Source organism: Notothenia rossii, assembly GCF_949606895.1.
Source record: "Notothenia rossii genome assembly, chromosome: 10".
NCBI lineage: Eukaryota > Metazoa > Chordata > Actinopteri > Perciformes > Nototheniidae > Notothenia > Notothenia rossii.
In genome coordinates, this window is record NC_136908.1 from 60,234,943 (window position 1) to 60,253,369 (window position 18,427).

An 18,427-nucleotide genomic window follows, 5' to 3' on the forward strand; every position below is an offset into this window, starting at 1 on the left:
GCCTCCAGAGGAGACTGCGACCTGAACGCAGCGCCTTAGACCGCTCGGCCATCCTGACTGTTGTACTGATGCTTTCTATTTGTAAAGTTATTTATGAAGTATGAAAATATGAATTCCTTCTGCTAATCCTACCTGTTTACACTTGAAATCCGAGCTGGATTACTCTCAGATCAACTGAATGTGTGGTATTGATCAGCATGGTAATCTGTATACTACTTCAACATACTGTAGGTTTATTATTAACGTTTGGATCAATTATATTCGATTTAGAGTATCAGATATCTTACAGTCAGGATGGCCGAGCGGTCTAAGGCGCTGCGTTCAGGTCGCAGTCTCCTCTGGAGGCGTGGGTTCGAATCCCACTTCTGACAACAACCTTTTCCTTTATTCTTGTTTCACCTTACGTTCTGTTAAAGCGGCAAAAACCATCCTACAAAAACTAAATCAGCTGTTTCAAACATACGTAACAACCCTTTGTGTATGTTTTACAGATCATATATTAGGAAAATCCACTAGGGGGCAGCAAAGACCAGTGAACATGTGAAAGTTCATTTACTGTGGATGCTGCTAATAGCTAGCTAATAGTAGGTTAGCTTTATCAAGCTTTTTGTTGATCTGAAGAGAACAGAATGAAAAGGGCATCTGTTAACATCTTTTAGAAATACTGAAATACAGGCTGAGGCTATTCACATCAGTAGTGTTTAAAAGATAAGAGTGATTGCTTCACCTTTCTGGTGCAGGGCTCTCGACTAACTTTTTTCACCATCCTCCCGGAACCGTCCCGAAATACAATCTAAGCCCTCCCGAAATTAATGTGGACCGTACCGAATTTAAAATATTAGTTTTTCTACTACTTATCATTAGTTAAAATCATTCAAAGTGACCTTTAACATAAATAAAACATCATACAAATCATTAGATGATAATTCATCAACCTTTTTATTTGAGTAAATCAGTCAATCACATGACAAAGGCCAAATATATTTAAACAAACACACAAACGAGAAAATTACTAATATTGAATCAAATCAAGTCCCATCCAATTAAAAAAAAAAATCCAACACTCTGTCCTGAAGACAGAACCCAGAGTAACCACTAACCAGGAGGACAGTCTGTAACACAGTCAGGAGACCTTTACAAACTGCCCCGCCCCCTCGCACACAGACGGGAGAGAGATATCTCGTCTGGATTGGAAAGCTCGAAAATACATCATAGACGCATGTTGTAGTCTTATTGCATATTAGAAACGGAGTTGGATAAACTAAAACTGCGATATAATGTTTATGTAGCAATACTACATATGACATATATTTTTTAAATGTCTCCAGTACCGATAAAAAGTCAGATAACGTCGGAGCTTAACGTTACCACTGTCTTTAATAATTCCGGCCCGGGCGGAGCCCGTTTAATACCGGGGCTCGGTACCCATCTATACATGGGGAGAGGGGCAGCATATTGCTCAGGACTAAATACGATGGAGGGTTTTCATCTCAGCCTTGTTATTACATCCCATAGGCATAGGGGATGAAGTGGAGTAAGTCAATAAAGAGGCCGGCGCTCCAGGGTCTGGTTCTGCTGTGCGTTTTTGTGATGTAATGGTAAAACATTTCAGAATTCCTCCACGGGATACCATTGTCATTTTACATCACTTTACCCGCGAAATACACACACTCAGTACATTGCCTACCGTAGATAGACCCGCGAATTTGCCGGCCAGGAATTCGCGGGCACAGCCAGCCGCACAGCCAGCTGTGCGGCTGGCTGACAGCACATGGGCACAGCTTACGTATGTGTGTGTGTGTGTGTCTGTCTGTCTGTGTGTGTGAGTGTGTGTGTGTGTTTCGCGGGTTGCTAAATGTTTTGTGTGTTTATGTTGACAAGGAGGTTTAATAATTGTGTGCTACACACAACGTGCAGTCGATTTCATTGTCATCGCCGTTTGTAGTAGAGTTAGCAGGGTATTTTTATTTTAACTCTCGTCCCAAATTCGTCCCAAAAATATTTTTTATCCTCCCTGACACTATTTTTTTCGGCCCCGGGACGACGGGACGTCCTTAAGCTCGAGCCCTGTTCTGGTGGAATCCTTTTTTAGAATGCCGCCATATGTGGATGTTATCCTGGCTTTGATCTCCTCCAGCCTGGTCAAGATGTCCTGGCTGTAGACGGAGAGGAGCCACTTGCAGCTCGGCACCACAGCAGGCTCTGGAGGCTCAGGGAAGGTCAAGGGCAACAGTCCGGGGCCCTGGAGGAAGCCCACACACTCTGTCGTGTACCTCGCCACACGATGCAGCCACTCCTCTGTATGGTTCTCCCTCAGCTGCTTTAAAACCCTGGTGGGGCTGTGACCCAGGCCTCTCTCCCTCAGAAGCCGGATCACCCGGATATCACACGCAAACCTTGGTGAGGGACAGAAAAAATTATAAATATCCGTTTACATGATTCTATTTGAGACAACAGAAAACAATACACTTTACTCACTTCTGTGTGAGGATGACCCGAAACTCAGATCTGTGAGCCAAGTCCAACTGTGAAAGGACCGTCTGGCTCCATGACACGTGGGTGGATCTACATTTGGTGCAGGTAAGAGTCTCTGTCACCATGTTGTAGATCCTGTCCACGTCCAGGACCTGACGTTGGTGCTGCCCACAGCCAAGGTTGGGACAGACCACCTTCACCTTCCACAGCTTGTAAGGCATCCAGACAAGAAGTGGGTGGGCAAAGAAGCGGTCTGGTGCAGGAGCCTGGTGATACAGGTGGCTTGGCTGTGGTGGAAAGTACCAGAGCTTCAGGTGGTCTTGAAGCTCTAGTTTAGCCTTGGGCCCCAACTTCAAAAGGCTCTTAAGAATCCATTTGTGGTCTTCAGGTGGAACGCCCTCTGACCACACACGGGGCAGCTGGACTGGTGATGCTGTGTCAGTCTCTGTCCTGGAGGCAGCAGCCTTTGAAAAAAACAACAGAGCATAAGCAACCTTAACACAGGTACAAACACTGCTGATGCGTATACACAGTATGAAATGAAATATTAAATGACTTACCGACACAAAGGCACTCACTGCTCCGGGACTGAGGACAGGCACTGAAGCTGTGCAGCCTGTAAAAGGCAAGAAATATACTGACATGTGTTTAAAGAAATCATAGCATTTACATTCAAAAGATTCAAAGTTATTTTTCAGCTGCTCTAAAAAGGAAACACTAATTGTTTTTAGCTTTCAATTGTCATTTCAGAATTAAATGTGTAACAACACATTATTTAATAAAACATTAAAATGGCTTTTAATTCCCTTAATACTATTTGAGAAAAATGGTGTAGGAATACAAACACGCTTTCTGTATTTGTAAAAGTGAGTTTATCATCACTTACTGAGACAGCAACGCTGGGTGCAGTGCTGAAGCTTCTTTCTGTGGGGTAAGTGCTGGTAGATGCTTCTGTGGGGTCCGTGACATGGGTCTGTAAAACATTCAGTATGAGTAACTTGTATAAATAATCTAAGTTAAACTGTTATTTAAAAAAATTAAATCGATTTACCTCTGTTGCCTTTCTGGGTCTGGCTGTATTCAAATTTGGCTTTGCAAGAGCAGCGTGTGCACCACCAAATCTTGACTTGGTCAACTGAAAGCAATAAAGCAAACAAATGTGTCATGAGAGGATGATACTGTCAAAATATAATTTGTCTTAAAATGTTAATGGTCAATACATGAGTCTAAATAACTGTCCAAATACCGTTGACAAGTTTAGTGCTGGTGTTCACAGGTGTCCTTCTGCTGCAGTCTGCTGGTGTACCACAGCACCTTGGACTACTGAACTCTGCTGCCCCACAGCTCTGTGGACCGGACCAGATGAAGCACTCTGCTGTCCCGTAGCTCTGTGGACCGGACCAGATGAAGCACTCTGCTGTCCCGTAGCTCTGTGGACCGGACCAGATGCAGCACTCTGCTGTCCCGTAGCTCTGTGGACCGGACCAGATGCAGCACTCTGCTGTCCCGTAGCTCTGTGGACCGGACCAGATGCAGCACTCTGCTGTCCCGTAGCTCTGTGGACCGGACCCCTCTGCTGTCCCACGGCACCTTGGACAGGAGTTGCAGCTGGCTGTTGTTCCATGACAGTGAACATAGATCAGTAATGAGTTTGTTTAATGATATGGATGCAAATAAACACTTGCACAGACAACATGAGGTTTTCCTTTAGTTCTTGAGAGTGTTACCTTCTGAGGGTGGAATCCACAGGTACACTGCCGCACCGGGCCAAACAAGGATTTCTGTCCATGTGCCTGCATTGGACACTTCTCAATCTGAAAATAGTAGTTGTGTATTTGATTGAGTTAAACAAAGGATGAATCATTTAATTGGTGCAGTAAATAAAATGTATTAAAATACATAGTCCCATGAATATACTCGTACCCTTTGATACAGCTCAAACCATTTCCACTTTTACGAGGATAATATGAATTGTATTACTAAAATACCAGGGCCTGGCACAGACACAGTTGTGTATGTAATAATAATGTTCTAATGATTTATTTGATACAAATAGCATTTTCTGATTAATGACGTGTATTTTATTGTATATAATATGGTTTTGTAGTTCCTATAAAGCATGTAAAAAAAGTTTGGTCCATTGTAGTGAAAGGTAAGCACAGAAAACCCCTCTCTTAAAACAAAAAACACAATATAAATGTTAAATATACTTGACCTTTACATTGGAGGTTTTATCTAAAAAGTAAATTGTGTGTTTGAAAATATCATGAATTAGAAAAACATTTGATTAGCGTCTACCTTCTTGGGCAAGTAGCAGCCTGTGTAAATAAAGGACTAGTAGGCTACTTAATGTGTCATAACCTAGTAAATAACGTTATTTCAGCTTTTCCGCTTCCAATAAAACACATGACAACCCTTAATATATTCGGGTATCCATCTGAATTTATAGTATCGCTTAAAAATAATTACGAAATGCGGTTTTTATCACCGACTAATTAAATTACATTAACAGTAAAAGTTAGCAGTATCCGGCGGCCGGCTGACGAAGCATAAACAGAGCGTCAGATAACAGGGTTTTGTGACATTAATAGTTGAATTAATCTATATGACAACAGTTTGAATGAATTATAAACTTATAGTCATATCATATACAACACCGTAATAAGACTCACCATGTTCATAAAAACGTCAAAACTTTTCTTAGCGTCCGCTGTTTACACAGTGGAAGCTAACAATGCTGGGGTCAGATAACGGAGAGTTTGTAAGGATAATAGTTGAATTAATCTATATGACAACACGACAGTTGGAATTAATTATACACTTATAGTCATATCATATACAACACTGCTATATAAGACTTACCATATTTGTAAACACTCGTAAACTTTAATGATGTCCCTCGATGTTATTACGATGTACGCCCCCTTCCTTCGTTGCTCCAACATTTCTCCGCCGTGATTGGTCAAATGATGGACGAATGTAGGAGCCGCGAACGTGATTGGCCGGTGAATTATGGAGCTGGCGCTGCCATTGGCTAACGAATGTTGGAGCTGGCTCTCTGATTGGCCATATTCTCAACATTTCTCAAAATTACACAGCCGAGCCTTCAGGTCGCAGTCTCCTCTGGAGGCGTGGGTTCGAATCCCACTTCTGACAATAACCTTTTCCTTCTTTTTGTTTCACCTTAGTACTGTTATCCTAGAAAAACAAAATCAGCTGTATCAAACATAAGTAACAACAATAGACTGTGTATATATAAAGGTAACAACCCTTTGTGTATGTTTTACAGATCATATATTATGAAAATCCACTAGGGGGTAGCAAAGACCAGTGAACATGTGAAAGTTAATTTACTGTGGATGCTGCTAATAGCTAGCTCCTATATTTATTCATAAATACTATTATAATAATAATAATAATAATAATAATAGTAATTATAATAATGCATGTGTAATAACTTCACGTTTGAATTTAGAAACCAAATTATATGATGCAATTGCCTGGATAAATCGTGGTAAGTGTGGATTCCCAATTAGCTAATTAGCAAAAGTTAGCTTAGCTTACCGTTCGAGAAAAACGTGGCCGATCGCCGAGGCTTTTTAAGTCCTTGAAACTCTTCCACCCGACTCCGACGAGGAAAAACACAACCGTATTTACCCTGCTCTTGTTCCAAGTTTAGTCCATGAACAATTGTAATTAGTATCTGAGTGACCATTGATTATGCGATTAGACATGATGAAGGTCGCTGAACTGACTGACGGCAGGGAGATAACACGTGATACCAACGGTGTGATTCTATTGGCTCACATGACTTGCTAGCCTTGGCAATGGCGTCAAGCCGAGAATTATTTTTTATATTACTATTTCACAATCATAGTTTTAAGGAATTTTAAAGGATAAGCGAAACTTTTACTCTGCACATTTTACCCTGTAACTGTTTACTTTTTTAAAATGTGTACAAGCAGTCTATGGGTGTGTCTCAAAAACCTATAGGTAATGTTAAGGTCTAATATAGAATGTAAATATTCCACACCCATATTCAACCTCAAACTAAAGAATCGCTGTTTGGTTTGTTAAGTAAGACCAAATAATAAAAAACGTTGTTAACTCCCCACAGTATCAACGTTATATTTGTAGTGAGTACAATACATAATTCATTGTGTGTGCATCCATCATGTTACTCAACATTTGAGAATGACATCAGCTGAGTAACTCCTAGCTTGTCTCTGGTCTTACTGTACCTAAAAAACAACACCAATGCAATGTTTTTAGTCTGTTGTACCTTTTACCTGTACGTCGATTTTCACAGAGAAGTGGAAGGTGAACATATGTCACCAATTTTGATAGGTAGAGTAGATTCAAAGTATTAAAGAGTGCTAACCACAATTTCATGAAAACACTCCAACCTAGGTCTGGTAGACAGTTTCTAACATGTTTAAGATGTTTGTTATCTGCTGTATGGAGAGCAAATGACATAAGAGGAATAAACAAAACCTATGACAAAGAAGACAACATGTAAAAACAACCTTCACTGCTGAAGTATGTTACGACTCAATAAATTGTCTATTTGTCTATCTACTATTGTTATGCTTTGTGAGCACTTTGCCACCTCTAAACATCAAAATCTACCTGTCACAAAATCACTAAAGTTATTACAGTTCATTTTTGGGGACCATGAATGTCTGTAAAAAAATGCACACAGATCTAGCCACTTGTTTTTTTTGATATTCATGATTTCAGCTTTAATAAAAAAACAGTTTTAGGGATAATGAAAATAATGGGATAACATTCTGACCACATTGCACTTTTAATCATGACAGATTATTTCTGATTGCTAACATGTTAGAAGTATCAATACATCTAGATGAAGCATAAGGAAAGAAGCTTTATTTTCATTGGCATACACCGAATCACACCTCTTTTCTGGCAACCCATCTTCCTTTAGAAGATCATAACTGTGCCTATGTTAGCACAAACAGTCTGTGGTCTAAATGTATGATGTAATAATGTGTTAAAGCATATGAAAACAAAAGCCAATAAACAAGGTGATCCACAGTAATAATAACTGATAACACATCATGGACAACGAGAGGTCAGCTGATGGCCAGACTGGATGAGGTTATCACAGTTTCTGTTCTGGCTCCAAAGGCACTTCTGCATACCTTTTAAAATGTACACAAAAAGAATAACTCTCATAGTTCCCATAGGGATGAGGACGGTCTGTGTGTCTCTCCGCACAGCCACTTCCTGTTCTCCGTCGCTGACGTAGGTTAAAATCCCTCCATAGGTCAATCAATTGAGTCCACACTACCTCCAGAAGTTTACATAACGCAGCCAAAAGTCTATGCATGCCACGGTTTCTACTCTCCCTGAAGATTCAGGACCTGAATGTTTGCTTTATTCTTCTTGCCCTTCTCTCCAGGTAATTTGATGCTCGGCTCTGTGATGTCGCTCTCCGATTCCTCCTCAGAATCTGAATCCTCCTTATATTCTTCAGAGTCGCTTTCTGAGCCGCTGAGCTCCACCAGCGCCACGTCCTGAGGACCAGAGAGGGAGGTATTAGATGACTCATTAACATCAAACAACAAATACATACACTTTTCTAAACAATTTCCAATTTAGCAAAAAAACACTGTATTTTTATGATCAAATAGTTTACACAAGAGACGAGCATGACCATAAGACTAGGCAAGCTACATCAGGCCATCTACTGGCCCCTAAACCCAGGACACTTCTTCTGAACTCTTCTGTGTCTTATAGAGCTATAAAGGAATTGAACCCATTGCCAAACTAGCTTGCTGACATAGAGTCCAGAGCCTCTTTCAAGAAGAGATTGAAGGGCTACTAATGACCATGTACCCCTTGTGAGCTGTGAACCCTAATTGAATTTAATCGCATGTTGTTGATGACATTATTTCGATGTCTAATCCCAATGTGAATTTGCTCTATCCCCCTTTTAATGCACTATTTTATTGTAACTTTCAATACATTTGTTGTATGTCTACCCTATTCTTTTATGGTTATGTCTTTTACTGGTAACTGTATTTTATGATATATAATTTTCTGTGATTATTTTAAGAAATGTCTACTGTGAAGCACTTTAGACTGCAATTCTTGTATGAAAGCTGCTATACAAATAAAGATTATTATTATTATTATATGGGTATTATATTGCTGGTTTTAATTCATAAGTAATGTAATCGTAACAAATGAATGTGTACAGCTGTTCTTATTTACACAGATGGTGTGTAAGTGTATTGCACACTGAAACTGCTAGGGTTATGGTTACAAACAAATAGCAATTCTTAAAGTTTGCATGTCTGCTTTTTGTTTACCAAATGACACTCACCATCTCTATGACCTTCTCTGCTTCCTCCACGCTCTCTATGTCAAATGTTCCAGCTGGAGCTTCAGCCATCTGCTGCTTCAGCTTCTCGTTGGCTTCGGCCATCTGAGGCAGGAAGCTCTGCAGCCGATCCAACACTGAAACACAACGAGACAAAACATCATCACACGTTCTGGATCAAAGGGGGTTGGTTCTTAGTTTTACAGCCACACATATAGTGATGTTTAGTCTTACCGCTGCTCCTCGGGACTCTCTCTGTCTGCAGGGATTTGGCAGCCTTTGGTTTGAGGAGAAGCTTCTCACTGAGACCTGGCAGACCAACAAACAAGCCAACAGTGAGTTAACATAGTCTATCTATAGTGATGATAAATATCAAATCAATATACAACAGTTTACACAAAAGGCACAATGAAGTGGCATTCCCGAACATTTATGGATCATTAAATGGTTGTCCAATCCTAGTAGTGTTTCTGGCGTACTCCATTTGAGTGGTGTAGAAATGTCAAGCACTACTGTAGTCTATAAAATAGTGACATTTCTCTTCAAATGAAAAACCATGTACATAAAGCTGTCTTATTAGAGCGAGGTGACTCGTGTAAAATTATTATCTAATGTTAAGGACTTCACATAGTCCTAAATCTATATTTACTTCTAAAATCAATAATAAACTGTACTGGCCATTGCTGTGAATTATATCAACATATTTAGCTAAACCTACCAATGTCTGACACTTTTGTACGAATCATTTCTAATATTAGCAACTTTGCTTGGAAACTTTCTTGGATTTCTTTAGTTTTCAGACACATTTCAGACACTGGTTCACACATATTCAAATTACAAACTCTTACTGAAGATAACGTAAAACTCTTAATAGAGGAGTTTCACCTCACCAATTTATGATAGATGACCTATATGGAAACAGTCTCGTTCCTGTAAGAACATATGGTTAAAAACCTATTTATTTAATAGCTAAATCCACTCTGAGGAAGTGTAGTTTCCAGTTACTCGTTGCTGAACACACAGGCATCTCTCACTAAAATTCGTTTAAAAAATGTTCTACCTAAACTAAAAATGTAACTGCTGCAAACCTTCTCCGTTCCCACATGACAGCAAATCCTGTGAGGTTGTTTTCTTAATGTTTAATTCCATTTTAAAGGCGACTGTGTTTTGGTTTTCATCGACATGTGGGACCAACATCCGGGTAGGAGGTAAAAGGATTTATACAGCGCCCCCTAGTGTTTGGGAGGAATGCATGTAATGTAAAAATAGCTCTAAAAATTGAACGCAGTGCTTTTAAAACCAATATAAAAAGTAATAAACGACAAATCAAATAATAAATCAAAAAAAAAAAAATCTAGACGATAAATAATAAATAAAGACGGAAGCTAAGGGGAAATGTAATGATCTGATACATTTGGTGTACCTTCCGCATGCGCACTGCAGACACACTGTGTGGCACTTTTTGTTCTAGCTAGAAAGCTTGAAAGAACAGCAAGAGATCCCACTCCTATTTTTTTCTTTTACGACGAATCCAACCAGGCAGAGTTGACCTACTTCAACGAGAGAGAGTCTTGAATTCTTTTTAGTGTTGACACAATACAAGGCAACCTGTGTTTAAACCTTTAAAAAAAACTAAATAATAAATAGGCCTACGTAAAATAGCTGAAATATAAAAAGACATTTAAAGAAGCATATACATGTATCTAGAAATAGACAACAATATATATCCCATAAAAACATACATATTCATCTAATGTTTTCTTTATATGTTATTATTAATGTTCTAATGGCATCCAAACTCGTTGTAATATACCGGTCTATGAATCAGTCGGATTACACCCACTCTTTTTCAAGCGGAGTGATACATCGTTATTTATAGACGAGCTTTGTTCGCACTTTTCAGTCTGACGCTGCTCTGTCTGTCAAGAAAACAGAGTAGACTCCCATCTCTTCTCCTGGATGAAATGTCTCCGTACCCGAGAGGTAAGTTATCAAAATTAATCCTGGACGACTACAACAATCAGTTTATTATTCTTATATCAACTAAATACCACCAGATAGTTTATTTTCCCGGTTTACGGATACGAAAGTAGGGAGCCGTTTGTGCTACTGTTTTTAATTTCTACACAGCTAGCTATCATAGCATAGTTAGCTAACATAAACACACGTACGATAATATTGTCTAGTTTAGGAAGGTGATTACTAAATAAATGGGTACAAATACAAATACTTAACATAAAGTCGAAGTGTTATACACTGAGATAGACGGGTTAGAGGAAAAGGCCTGAACACTGATGAAGTGCAGATACAAAGGAAATTAAACTATTCTTCAGTTTTGCCATTGCTTTCTGTCAGTAAGACACTCACAGATATTATGTATTTATTCCTAAACAAATTCATTTTTGTACCTCTTATTTAAATGTGTTGAGCTACTCGTGATTGTTATGTTTCCTGCTCTGGTATAACATAAACCAAACATCTAACTAATACACTTGTTTTCTCTTGGTTTTGCAATTAGGACTACTTAATTCCCTTAACTGTTGTTTAGTGTCCTTATGGGCTGAAGGAGCCAACATATTGTCCAGCACTTAGTTGTGATTGATAGCAGTAACAGAAAAGCAACAAAAAAGAAGGCACAACACCTTCACGGGATGAAGAATCTGTAGCTACCATAATGGTGTTGGACCTTTTAACTACTCCTACTCGTGTTATTGTAAATTTCCTCAAAGCCGGTTTGTAATTATTTAGAAAAAGACCCCCTCAGGTGACTGCTTATGAAGGATTTTGTTCCTCTTCACAGTAGATGACTCAGCTGTCCAAGCTCAGTCAGCAGTGTAACATAATTGCCCCAGTGCAAATCATTTTTCTTGGGACTTTGCCCAAACCACAAGTGTTATCGTGCACTGTAGAGGCACACAGAACTACTCTAACTAAAAAAAAAAAAGCAAATCAGACAGCTGCTTTATCATGAAGGCGCTTCCCATGTATTAGCTCACATCCTGTATATTAGGCTTTGGTCAGCACCACGGACAGCAACCGCCGCATACATTTAGCAACGCTCATTTTACAGCGTTAGATTACAGTAGCCATGCATTTTATACAGATCACAATTGCATTAGATATGCTTTAATCCCTGATCCAACTTCAATTTGAAAATAAACCTCACACATCAGAAATTTCGGCTCTACAGGTTTTGCCAGCAAAGTTGTTAATATCTCTGCTTAAAGGTGGGGTAGGTAAGTTTGAGAAACCGGCTCGAGATACACTTTTTGTTATATTCCATGGAATGCTCTTAACATCCCGATAGCAATGAATATCTGAAGTGCTTTGACAAAAAATCCATTAATAAATATCACCTGTGGAAGCCGTAGCGCTGTAAAAAGCACGACCAATCATCTGAGCCGGTCCGGCTAAAGTAACTGGATGGCCTACCTGCCTGTCAGCCTTCCATCTGTGCACGAACTTATCTCGTGCCCTCATTGGTCATGTGCGCGTTCGTGTGTGTTGGAGGAGGGGGCTCTGTAAGGAAGTGGCAGATTTTTTCCGGCTGTGTATTTTCAAATTCTAGCGCACTCAAGCTGGTTTCTCCAAAATTACTTACCCCACCTTTAAGAAGACTTTTAAACAGTCAAATGTATGACCGTCCTCCATTAGTAAAACGGCAAAGATGAACCTTCTCACCTGGGCCCCTGACAGTTTCTGGGACACTGTGCAGCTGTGAGTCAATATCATATCAATATCATTATATATATATATTTATATATAAGTGTCTTTGGGTCTAGAAAAGCGCTATATAAATCCCATTTATTAATATTATTATTATATCAGTCAATATGCAGGCCATTGATCTAATGTCACCCTAAATATCGCTTCAGTCAGTCTGTGTTTTCCTGTTCAGCTTTTCAAACCTCTGACATCTTGTTTATTTCTCTCAGGCACATGAGTCATTGAGCCGAGTCCAAACCCCTTGTGTTTCTACACTGCTCTGAGACTGGAGGACAGGAGATGAGAGTCTGCGGGGCTCCACCACACCATGAGTCTCCCGGGTCTGGGAGGACCTGTAAGGGATTCCCTGGGCTCTAGCCTGACGGGGCCTATGAGCGGCTGGAGTTCTCTCTCTCTGAAGCCAGTTTCCTCCGGGCGGATCGCCTCTATATTCCAGACAATGGTTCCCACGGGTTACACCAAGCTACAGGATGAGCGTCTCTCCATGGTGGACCTCAGCGCCAAACCTGACGTCGCATCGCTCCAGAACGGCTACAGGCAAGAGACGACACACATAGAAGGCCGGCGGATTCTGGACCGGGCCTCTCGCTCCTCTGTGACTTTATCTGACTGTGGAGATGGAGGCTACTCTGAAACGGAGCCCATGCTGGCTGAGAGGAGGCTCTCTGGAGAGGAGGCAGATGAAGAGGAGGAGGAGGAAGAGGATGAGGAAGCAGGTCCGGGATCTGTCGTGCCCAAAATGCCCAAGGAGTCTCTGCTGGCCATGGCGCTGCAGATCCTGCTGCCTTTCCTGCTCGCTGGGTTTGGAACTGTGTGTGCTGGCATGGTGCTGGATATCGTTCAGGTAAGCTGAGCTGCAAACTGTTATTCCAAAAGACAACCAGCATAGTTAGGAGCTTAAGACAAGGCGGCATTAAAGTCTTATTCCAGTTTATTCATCTCTCATTTAGCAAGCGACTTACAATAAGTGCATTCGACCAAGGAGATACAAACTTGAAGAAAACAGAATCATAGAAGTACATCAGGTTTCATAGAGCCAAACATTTCAAGTGCTACTCAACTGGCTTTAGATAAGCCAGTCCTTTATTAGTATATAAGTGCTTTGTTAATAATTCTATCGCTCGAAGTGGAGTCCAAAGAGATAAGTTTTCAGTCTGCGCCGGAAAGATGTGTAAGCTTTCTGTTGTCCTGATTTCAATGGGGAGCTCATTCCACCATTTTGGAGCCAGGATAGCAAACCCATATGATAACAATGTCATAAACAATAGTGCTTGCACATGGTGGGGAAGGAGAACAAAACGTGATCAGCCAATCAGAAAACAGTTATTTTATTTAAACAACTTTTATTTGGTGACGATATAAAAGCTGAATGGACTTAATCATGTTGTAAAATGCCTTCATTTATTATTTATCATTGTGAGCATAACTACATTAATAAACCAGATGGAAGCAGGAAGTCAGGCTCTATTTGTTAAGTCCAGCATTGTTTACACTAGCTATGTTCACTGTTCTTATTTCTAGCGTAGGGGCTTGTCAGCAGGGACGTCATTTAAAGCCTCTTGATGACTAGGATGAACCCAAACATATATATTAAAAGAGCAACACAAGTAATACCCAGGTTGTACGATGGATTTATTTCTTAAATTAAAGCTGGCCACAAGATATTTCCGCTAAACATTTTCGGTGTACTAGTAAGAGGAACTACATTCTGTCAGTCATTCTCTAGAGTCAACATAGTTGTGAGCAGTAATCCAGTTTCAAACTTTGACACTTTTTCAAAATTTCTGCCGGTTGTCTTGACAAGAGAGAGAAACCACTCCGTTAAGTCAAGCCTTTAAGTCCACAGGAGACAAGGACATGATGAATGTTGGTCTTATCTTAAAGATAGCGTAGTATTTACATTAGTGCACTAATTAGAAAGTCAACATACAGTACAAACATACTTACCCTCTTTTGACCTTCACAGCACTGGGAGGCGTTCCAGTACATCACGGAGATCTTCATCCTGGTACCGGCTCTCCTCGGCCTGAAGGGAAACCTGGAGATGACTCTGGCCTCAAGGCTGTCCACAGCGGTGAGACACAACACACACACACACACACACACACACACACACACACACACACACACACACACACACACACACACACACACACACACACGCACACGCACACGCACACACACACACACTCTTTCTTTTCTTTATGAAGCCATTGTTGGATTTGTTTATATATCATTTGTAAGTCAATCATATTTTACTTCAATAACTAAGTTTGTACATTATCATAATTCTCGTGTTTCATTTCAGTATCATTATAATAGTTGTTTGACACGTTTAGGTCCCCACAAGGATGGTAATGCTAGGACACACACACACACACACACACACACACACACACACACACACACACACACACACACACACACACACACACACACACATAATGCCCCCTTTTTCCGAACACACTCACAATAACAAACGACCAGGGACGTATTTGTAAGTGAAGTGTAAGAAGTCAAAGTCATTAAAGTGTTTATGCCGATGCGGCTGCGCAGGTTTCTTTTTGTAATATCATTTCTTTAATCTCCTTGTTGTAAAGACATGGCTGAAGTCCAGCGTCATTTCTTATTGACTCTCCTCGCTACTTTAGGGTTTCAATATTTGTAAAGTCACCCAGCCAGCCTCCCCACATGTTGTCATATGGATGTGGATGGAGCTCTAGACGTGTGAGGACATTTGGGTGTGTTTGTTTGTTTGTGTGTTACATCATATGTTGTGGTGGTCTCCCATGCCAACAGACTAAGCTCATCTCTGTGTGTGTGTTTGTTATTTGTCACCGTTGTGGTAACCCAGCATGTATTTCCTGCAGGAACGAAACCTTTATGTGAAACTAAGACAAAGCAGAACAATAAATTAAAACCTCAAATCAACCGGGTTTTTAAAGCAGCTGTCTTTCCCCTTTTTGCATTCGATCCATAATGACCGAGGAAAGTTTCATGTAGGAAAATATTGCATCATCTTAAGTGGATTTTGGACGCAGGAGAGAGAGAGAGGGCATTTCCTTGTAAAGTTTAGATGTGCAACCAGGACGGCCGAACAGTCACACGGTAAATGTGTCGCTTCACTCGAGGCCTCCCAGAGCAAACATTTTCAAAAGATGAAGCGGTGACGAGGGAGCCGGTGTCCGATGGAGCGCCACAAGTACACACTTTTGCAGTGCGTGAAATGCTATAAAACTGGGTCGTAAACCTGTGTAATTAGATTCACAGGTTTCCATGAGGCTCTTATTCAGCAGACATTTCTCAGCACATCCATTTGGGGCTTTAGCTCTGCACAGGAAAGAAGATCAAGAAGTCACGCAGCAGCATTCTGTCTCTGTTTGGTTTGTGGCACTTCCTGTTGGTTCCCGGCTCTCCTCCTCCTCACACACAGGCTCCACTTTCACAGAGCTGTGTCAACACGGACAGCAGAGCTCAGTGAGAGCCGGTACTCCTCCGTCGGCTGCCAAGAAAACAGTTTGTCTTTGTGTTCATGTCCTCCTGAGGCTCTGCAGTGGGGGGGGGGTGCAATGCAAACCATTTAGTCACAAGTTTAAAAGATACTAATTTCATCGAAAGACATAATGGAGATTCTGAGTCTAGGAAATAGGGGTCGAGAAACTTCAACAATAATCTGCTTTTTTTGGGTTTTCCCTTTCCTGTAGTGTGTCATATAGATGTGTGTGCGTCTGAATGACTCTTTGTTTAAAATGACATCACTGTGTAACACTCAATTTCCTATTGGCTAGCGCTCCAACACATCCTAGGTAATAGGCTTATCCCAAGTCTGTGTTTCTGTCTTATTCTATTGCTGCGATGATGACACCCACTTTTCCTTACTGTGTCATATTTATATTAGGGATGGATTTTTGTTTTTGGGAGGGGTGCCTAAGTTGATTACATATGATCAAATGGAATCATTCGAAGTATACGACAGTGCCATAGCTAAGTGTGTTAGGTCTAAAGGTGTGTTTTGCTCCGCTCACCGGTCCCTCACAACGGGCAGAGCTGCAGATGCTGATCTCTCTCTCTCTCTTGCGTCCGGTTATTATACTTCACTCGCGTGTATGTCCAAATCCATCAGATCTAGCTCTAGCTAATGACATGGCTGCTGCCCCTCCCCCCACGCAGATCACGCAGACTCAAACCTCATCTTATGCCCAAATTGCAGCTGAGAGGGTCTTCTCTACAGCTGGCCCGATTGTGAATCACCTCCGCACCCGCCTCTCCCCTGAGTAGACATGCTCATATTCTTAAACAAGAATGAGTATTGAATAGCTGCATTCTGTGCATAGGCCCTGTTATAGATTGTTGATCTCTGTTGTCACGGGTTACGTTACCCTAACCCGTTATGTTGTTCGTGTATGATCCTTCTTTCATTTAAAAAACAAGTTATGTTTTAAGCATGAAAGCTGTAGGCCGCTGTCAACTGTTCAAACTGTGATCACCAGTTCAATACATTTGACAAATTCCACTTGGTCTCTATACTTATTTGTATTTATTATATATCTCCCACATTGTTTTTTATAGGATATGTACATTTCGGTTAATCGGTTAATCGTTTTTTTGGGGGTCGAATATTCAAATATACATTTGCTTTCAAATTCCCATCCCTAATTTATAAGCAGGCGTAGAAAAGTGAATGTTTCTAATTTATTTTTGCTTCTTTCCCCCATCACAGGTGAATGTGGGCAAGATGGATTCTCCCATAGAGAAGTGGAATCTAATCATAGGCAACCTGGCCCTGAAGCAGGTAAACACAAATGTTCCCTAAACTATTTATTTGCACATCCCTGCATAAATACCACAACCACATTTTCTTTGAATTAATTCACAATTGTCATATATTTGATTAGCTTTTAAAAAATATATGCACCATTACATTTTCAAATGAAAGCAGTTGCTAGCAAACGCTTTACGGATTAGTGGCCATGAGAATAATCAAACACAATGGCTTAATGCATCTTACATACATTAATTCCAGTGTGTATGGTTGTTATAACCGTCTGTAATATTCTCGATACACATGTAATGCTAACTGAGTGGGTGTTCGCTCAGACTGTTTTATTGATCTCTCTCTCTGTGTAAGAACTTCCCTTGTAATCATCTACCCACCCACACACACTGATAAAGACACAATGACGCATGTAACTTCATATTGTTTTGCTGAGCTGTTGGTCCGATGTGTTTCACAACAACGCCCACGTCAGCAGGAAGTGTTACGTAAAGGAGTTCACGGTGTTAATTACAGTATTTATGTCACCTTACCTCCCTAATGAAACACTTCCACTAATCCTAAGTCTGTTTTTTTTATTTGATTTGATTATTTATTCTACTATTTCAACAATTAAACCGTTTACACATCCAAAAAACAAACAAAAGTAGTAGAAGCTGGAGGGCAGAATGCAGAGCTTAGTTATTCGTCCAGTTGCAGGATAAAGTAAGAAAAGATAACTCCGTAATTAAATACTCACACAGATAAACACAATTATATATATACATACACATACATATGCACACATATACATACAGTACATACAACCATTTCCAGGGTGAACATAAAATAATAAAGTAAAACAAATTAATTCTTACAAGTCCATGTTCAGATAACAAGACAGTTTCATTTCTCATCCTATTTGTATGTAAACTGATAATCAAGATAATTATAATAATAGTCATTATAATTGTTTTTCAATCTATTTTCAAGTTAATCCAAAGACACATGTAGTGGTGCTTGTTGTCTCCACTAGATAACGTTCCCCCTCCCTCTTCTTTCCCCCAGGTCCAGGCCACGGTGGTGGGCTTCCTAGCTGCCGTCGCTGCCGTGACCCTCGGCTGGAT

General features: G+C 40.4%; 4 protein-coding genes across 7 annotated transcripts in view; 2 read left to right on the forward strand and 2 right to left on the reverse strand.

Moving 5' to 3' along the window:
* The window catches only part of LOC307022271 (uncharacterized protein), a 33,859-nt gene extending 29,691 nt beyond the window's left edge, over window positions 1-4,168 (forward strand). For all 4 annotated transcript variants that reach the window (XR_013803347.1, XR_013803348.1, XR_013803349.1 and 1 more), the window contains one exon: window positions 3,752-4,168. The gene's annotated coding sequence lies outside the window, so the exon portion shown is untranslated. The remainder of the gene's footprint in view (window positions 1-3,751) is intronic.
* On the reverse strand, window positions 1,820-3,757 carry LOC307022270 (uncharacterized protein). Its single transcript, XM_079654975.1, has 4 exons — window positions 3,527-3,757; window positions 3,036-3,448; window positions 2,479-2,939; window positions 1,820-2,396 (listed from the first exon to the last, which is right to left on the reverse strand). Exons 2-4 carry the CDS (start codon window positions 3,117-3,119, stop codon window positions 2,021-2,023), a joined length of 921 nt encoding a protein of 306 aa, XP_079511101.1. The 5' UTR covers window positions 3,120-3,448; window positions 3,527-3,757; the 3' UTR covers window positions 1,820-2,020.
* Window positions 4,169-7,345: 3,177 nt separating the features above from the next.
* On the reverse strand, window positions 7,346-10,063 carry nopchap1 (NOP protein chaperone 1). Its single transcript, XM_079654981.1, has 4 exons — window positions 9,910-10,063; window positions 9,056-9,130; window positions 8,825-8,958; window positions 7,346-8,012 (listed from the first exon to the last, which is right to left on the reverse strand). The coding sequence occupies exons 1-4, from the start codon at window positions 10,016-10,018 to the stop codon at window positions 7,836-7,838; spliced, it is 495 nt and encodes a 164-aa protein (XP_079511107.1). The 5' UTR covers window positions 10,019-10,063; the 3' UTR covers window positions 7,346-7,835.
* A 613-nt stretch (window positions 10,064-10,676) lies between these two features.
* The window catches only part of slc41a2b (solute carrier family 41 member 2b), a 40,911-nt gene continuing 33,160 nt past the window's right edge, over window positions 10,677-18,427 (forward strand). Inside the window, exons 1-5 of the mRNA XM_079655692.1 lie at window positions 10,677-10,804; window positions 12,757-13,391; window positions 14,514-14,621; window positions 17,268-17,339; window positions 18,369-18,420. Of these exons, the coding sequence (XP_079511818.1) occupies window positions 12,855-13,391; window positions 14,514-14,621; window positions 17,268-17,339; window positions 18,369-18,420 (769 nt within the window). The 5' untranslated portion in view covers window positions 10,677-10,804; window positions 12,757-12,854. The remainder of the gene's footprint in view (window positions 10,805-12,756; window positions 13,392-14,513; window positions 14,622-17,267; window positions 17,340-18,368; window positions 18,421-18,427) is intronic.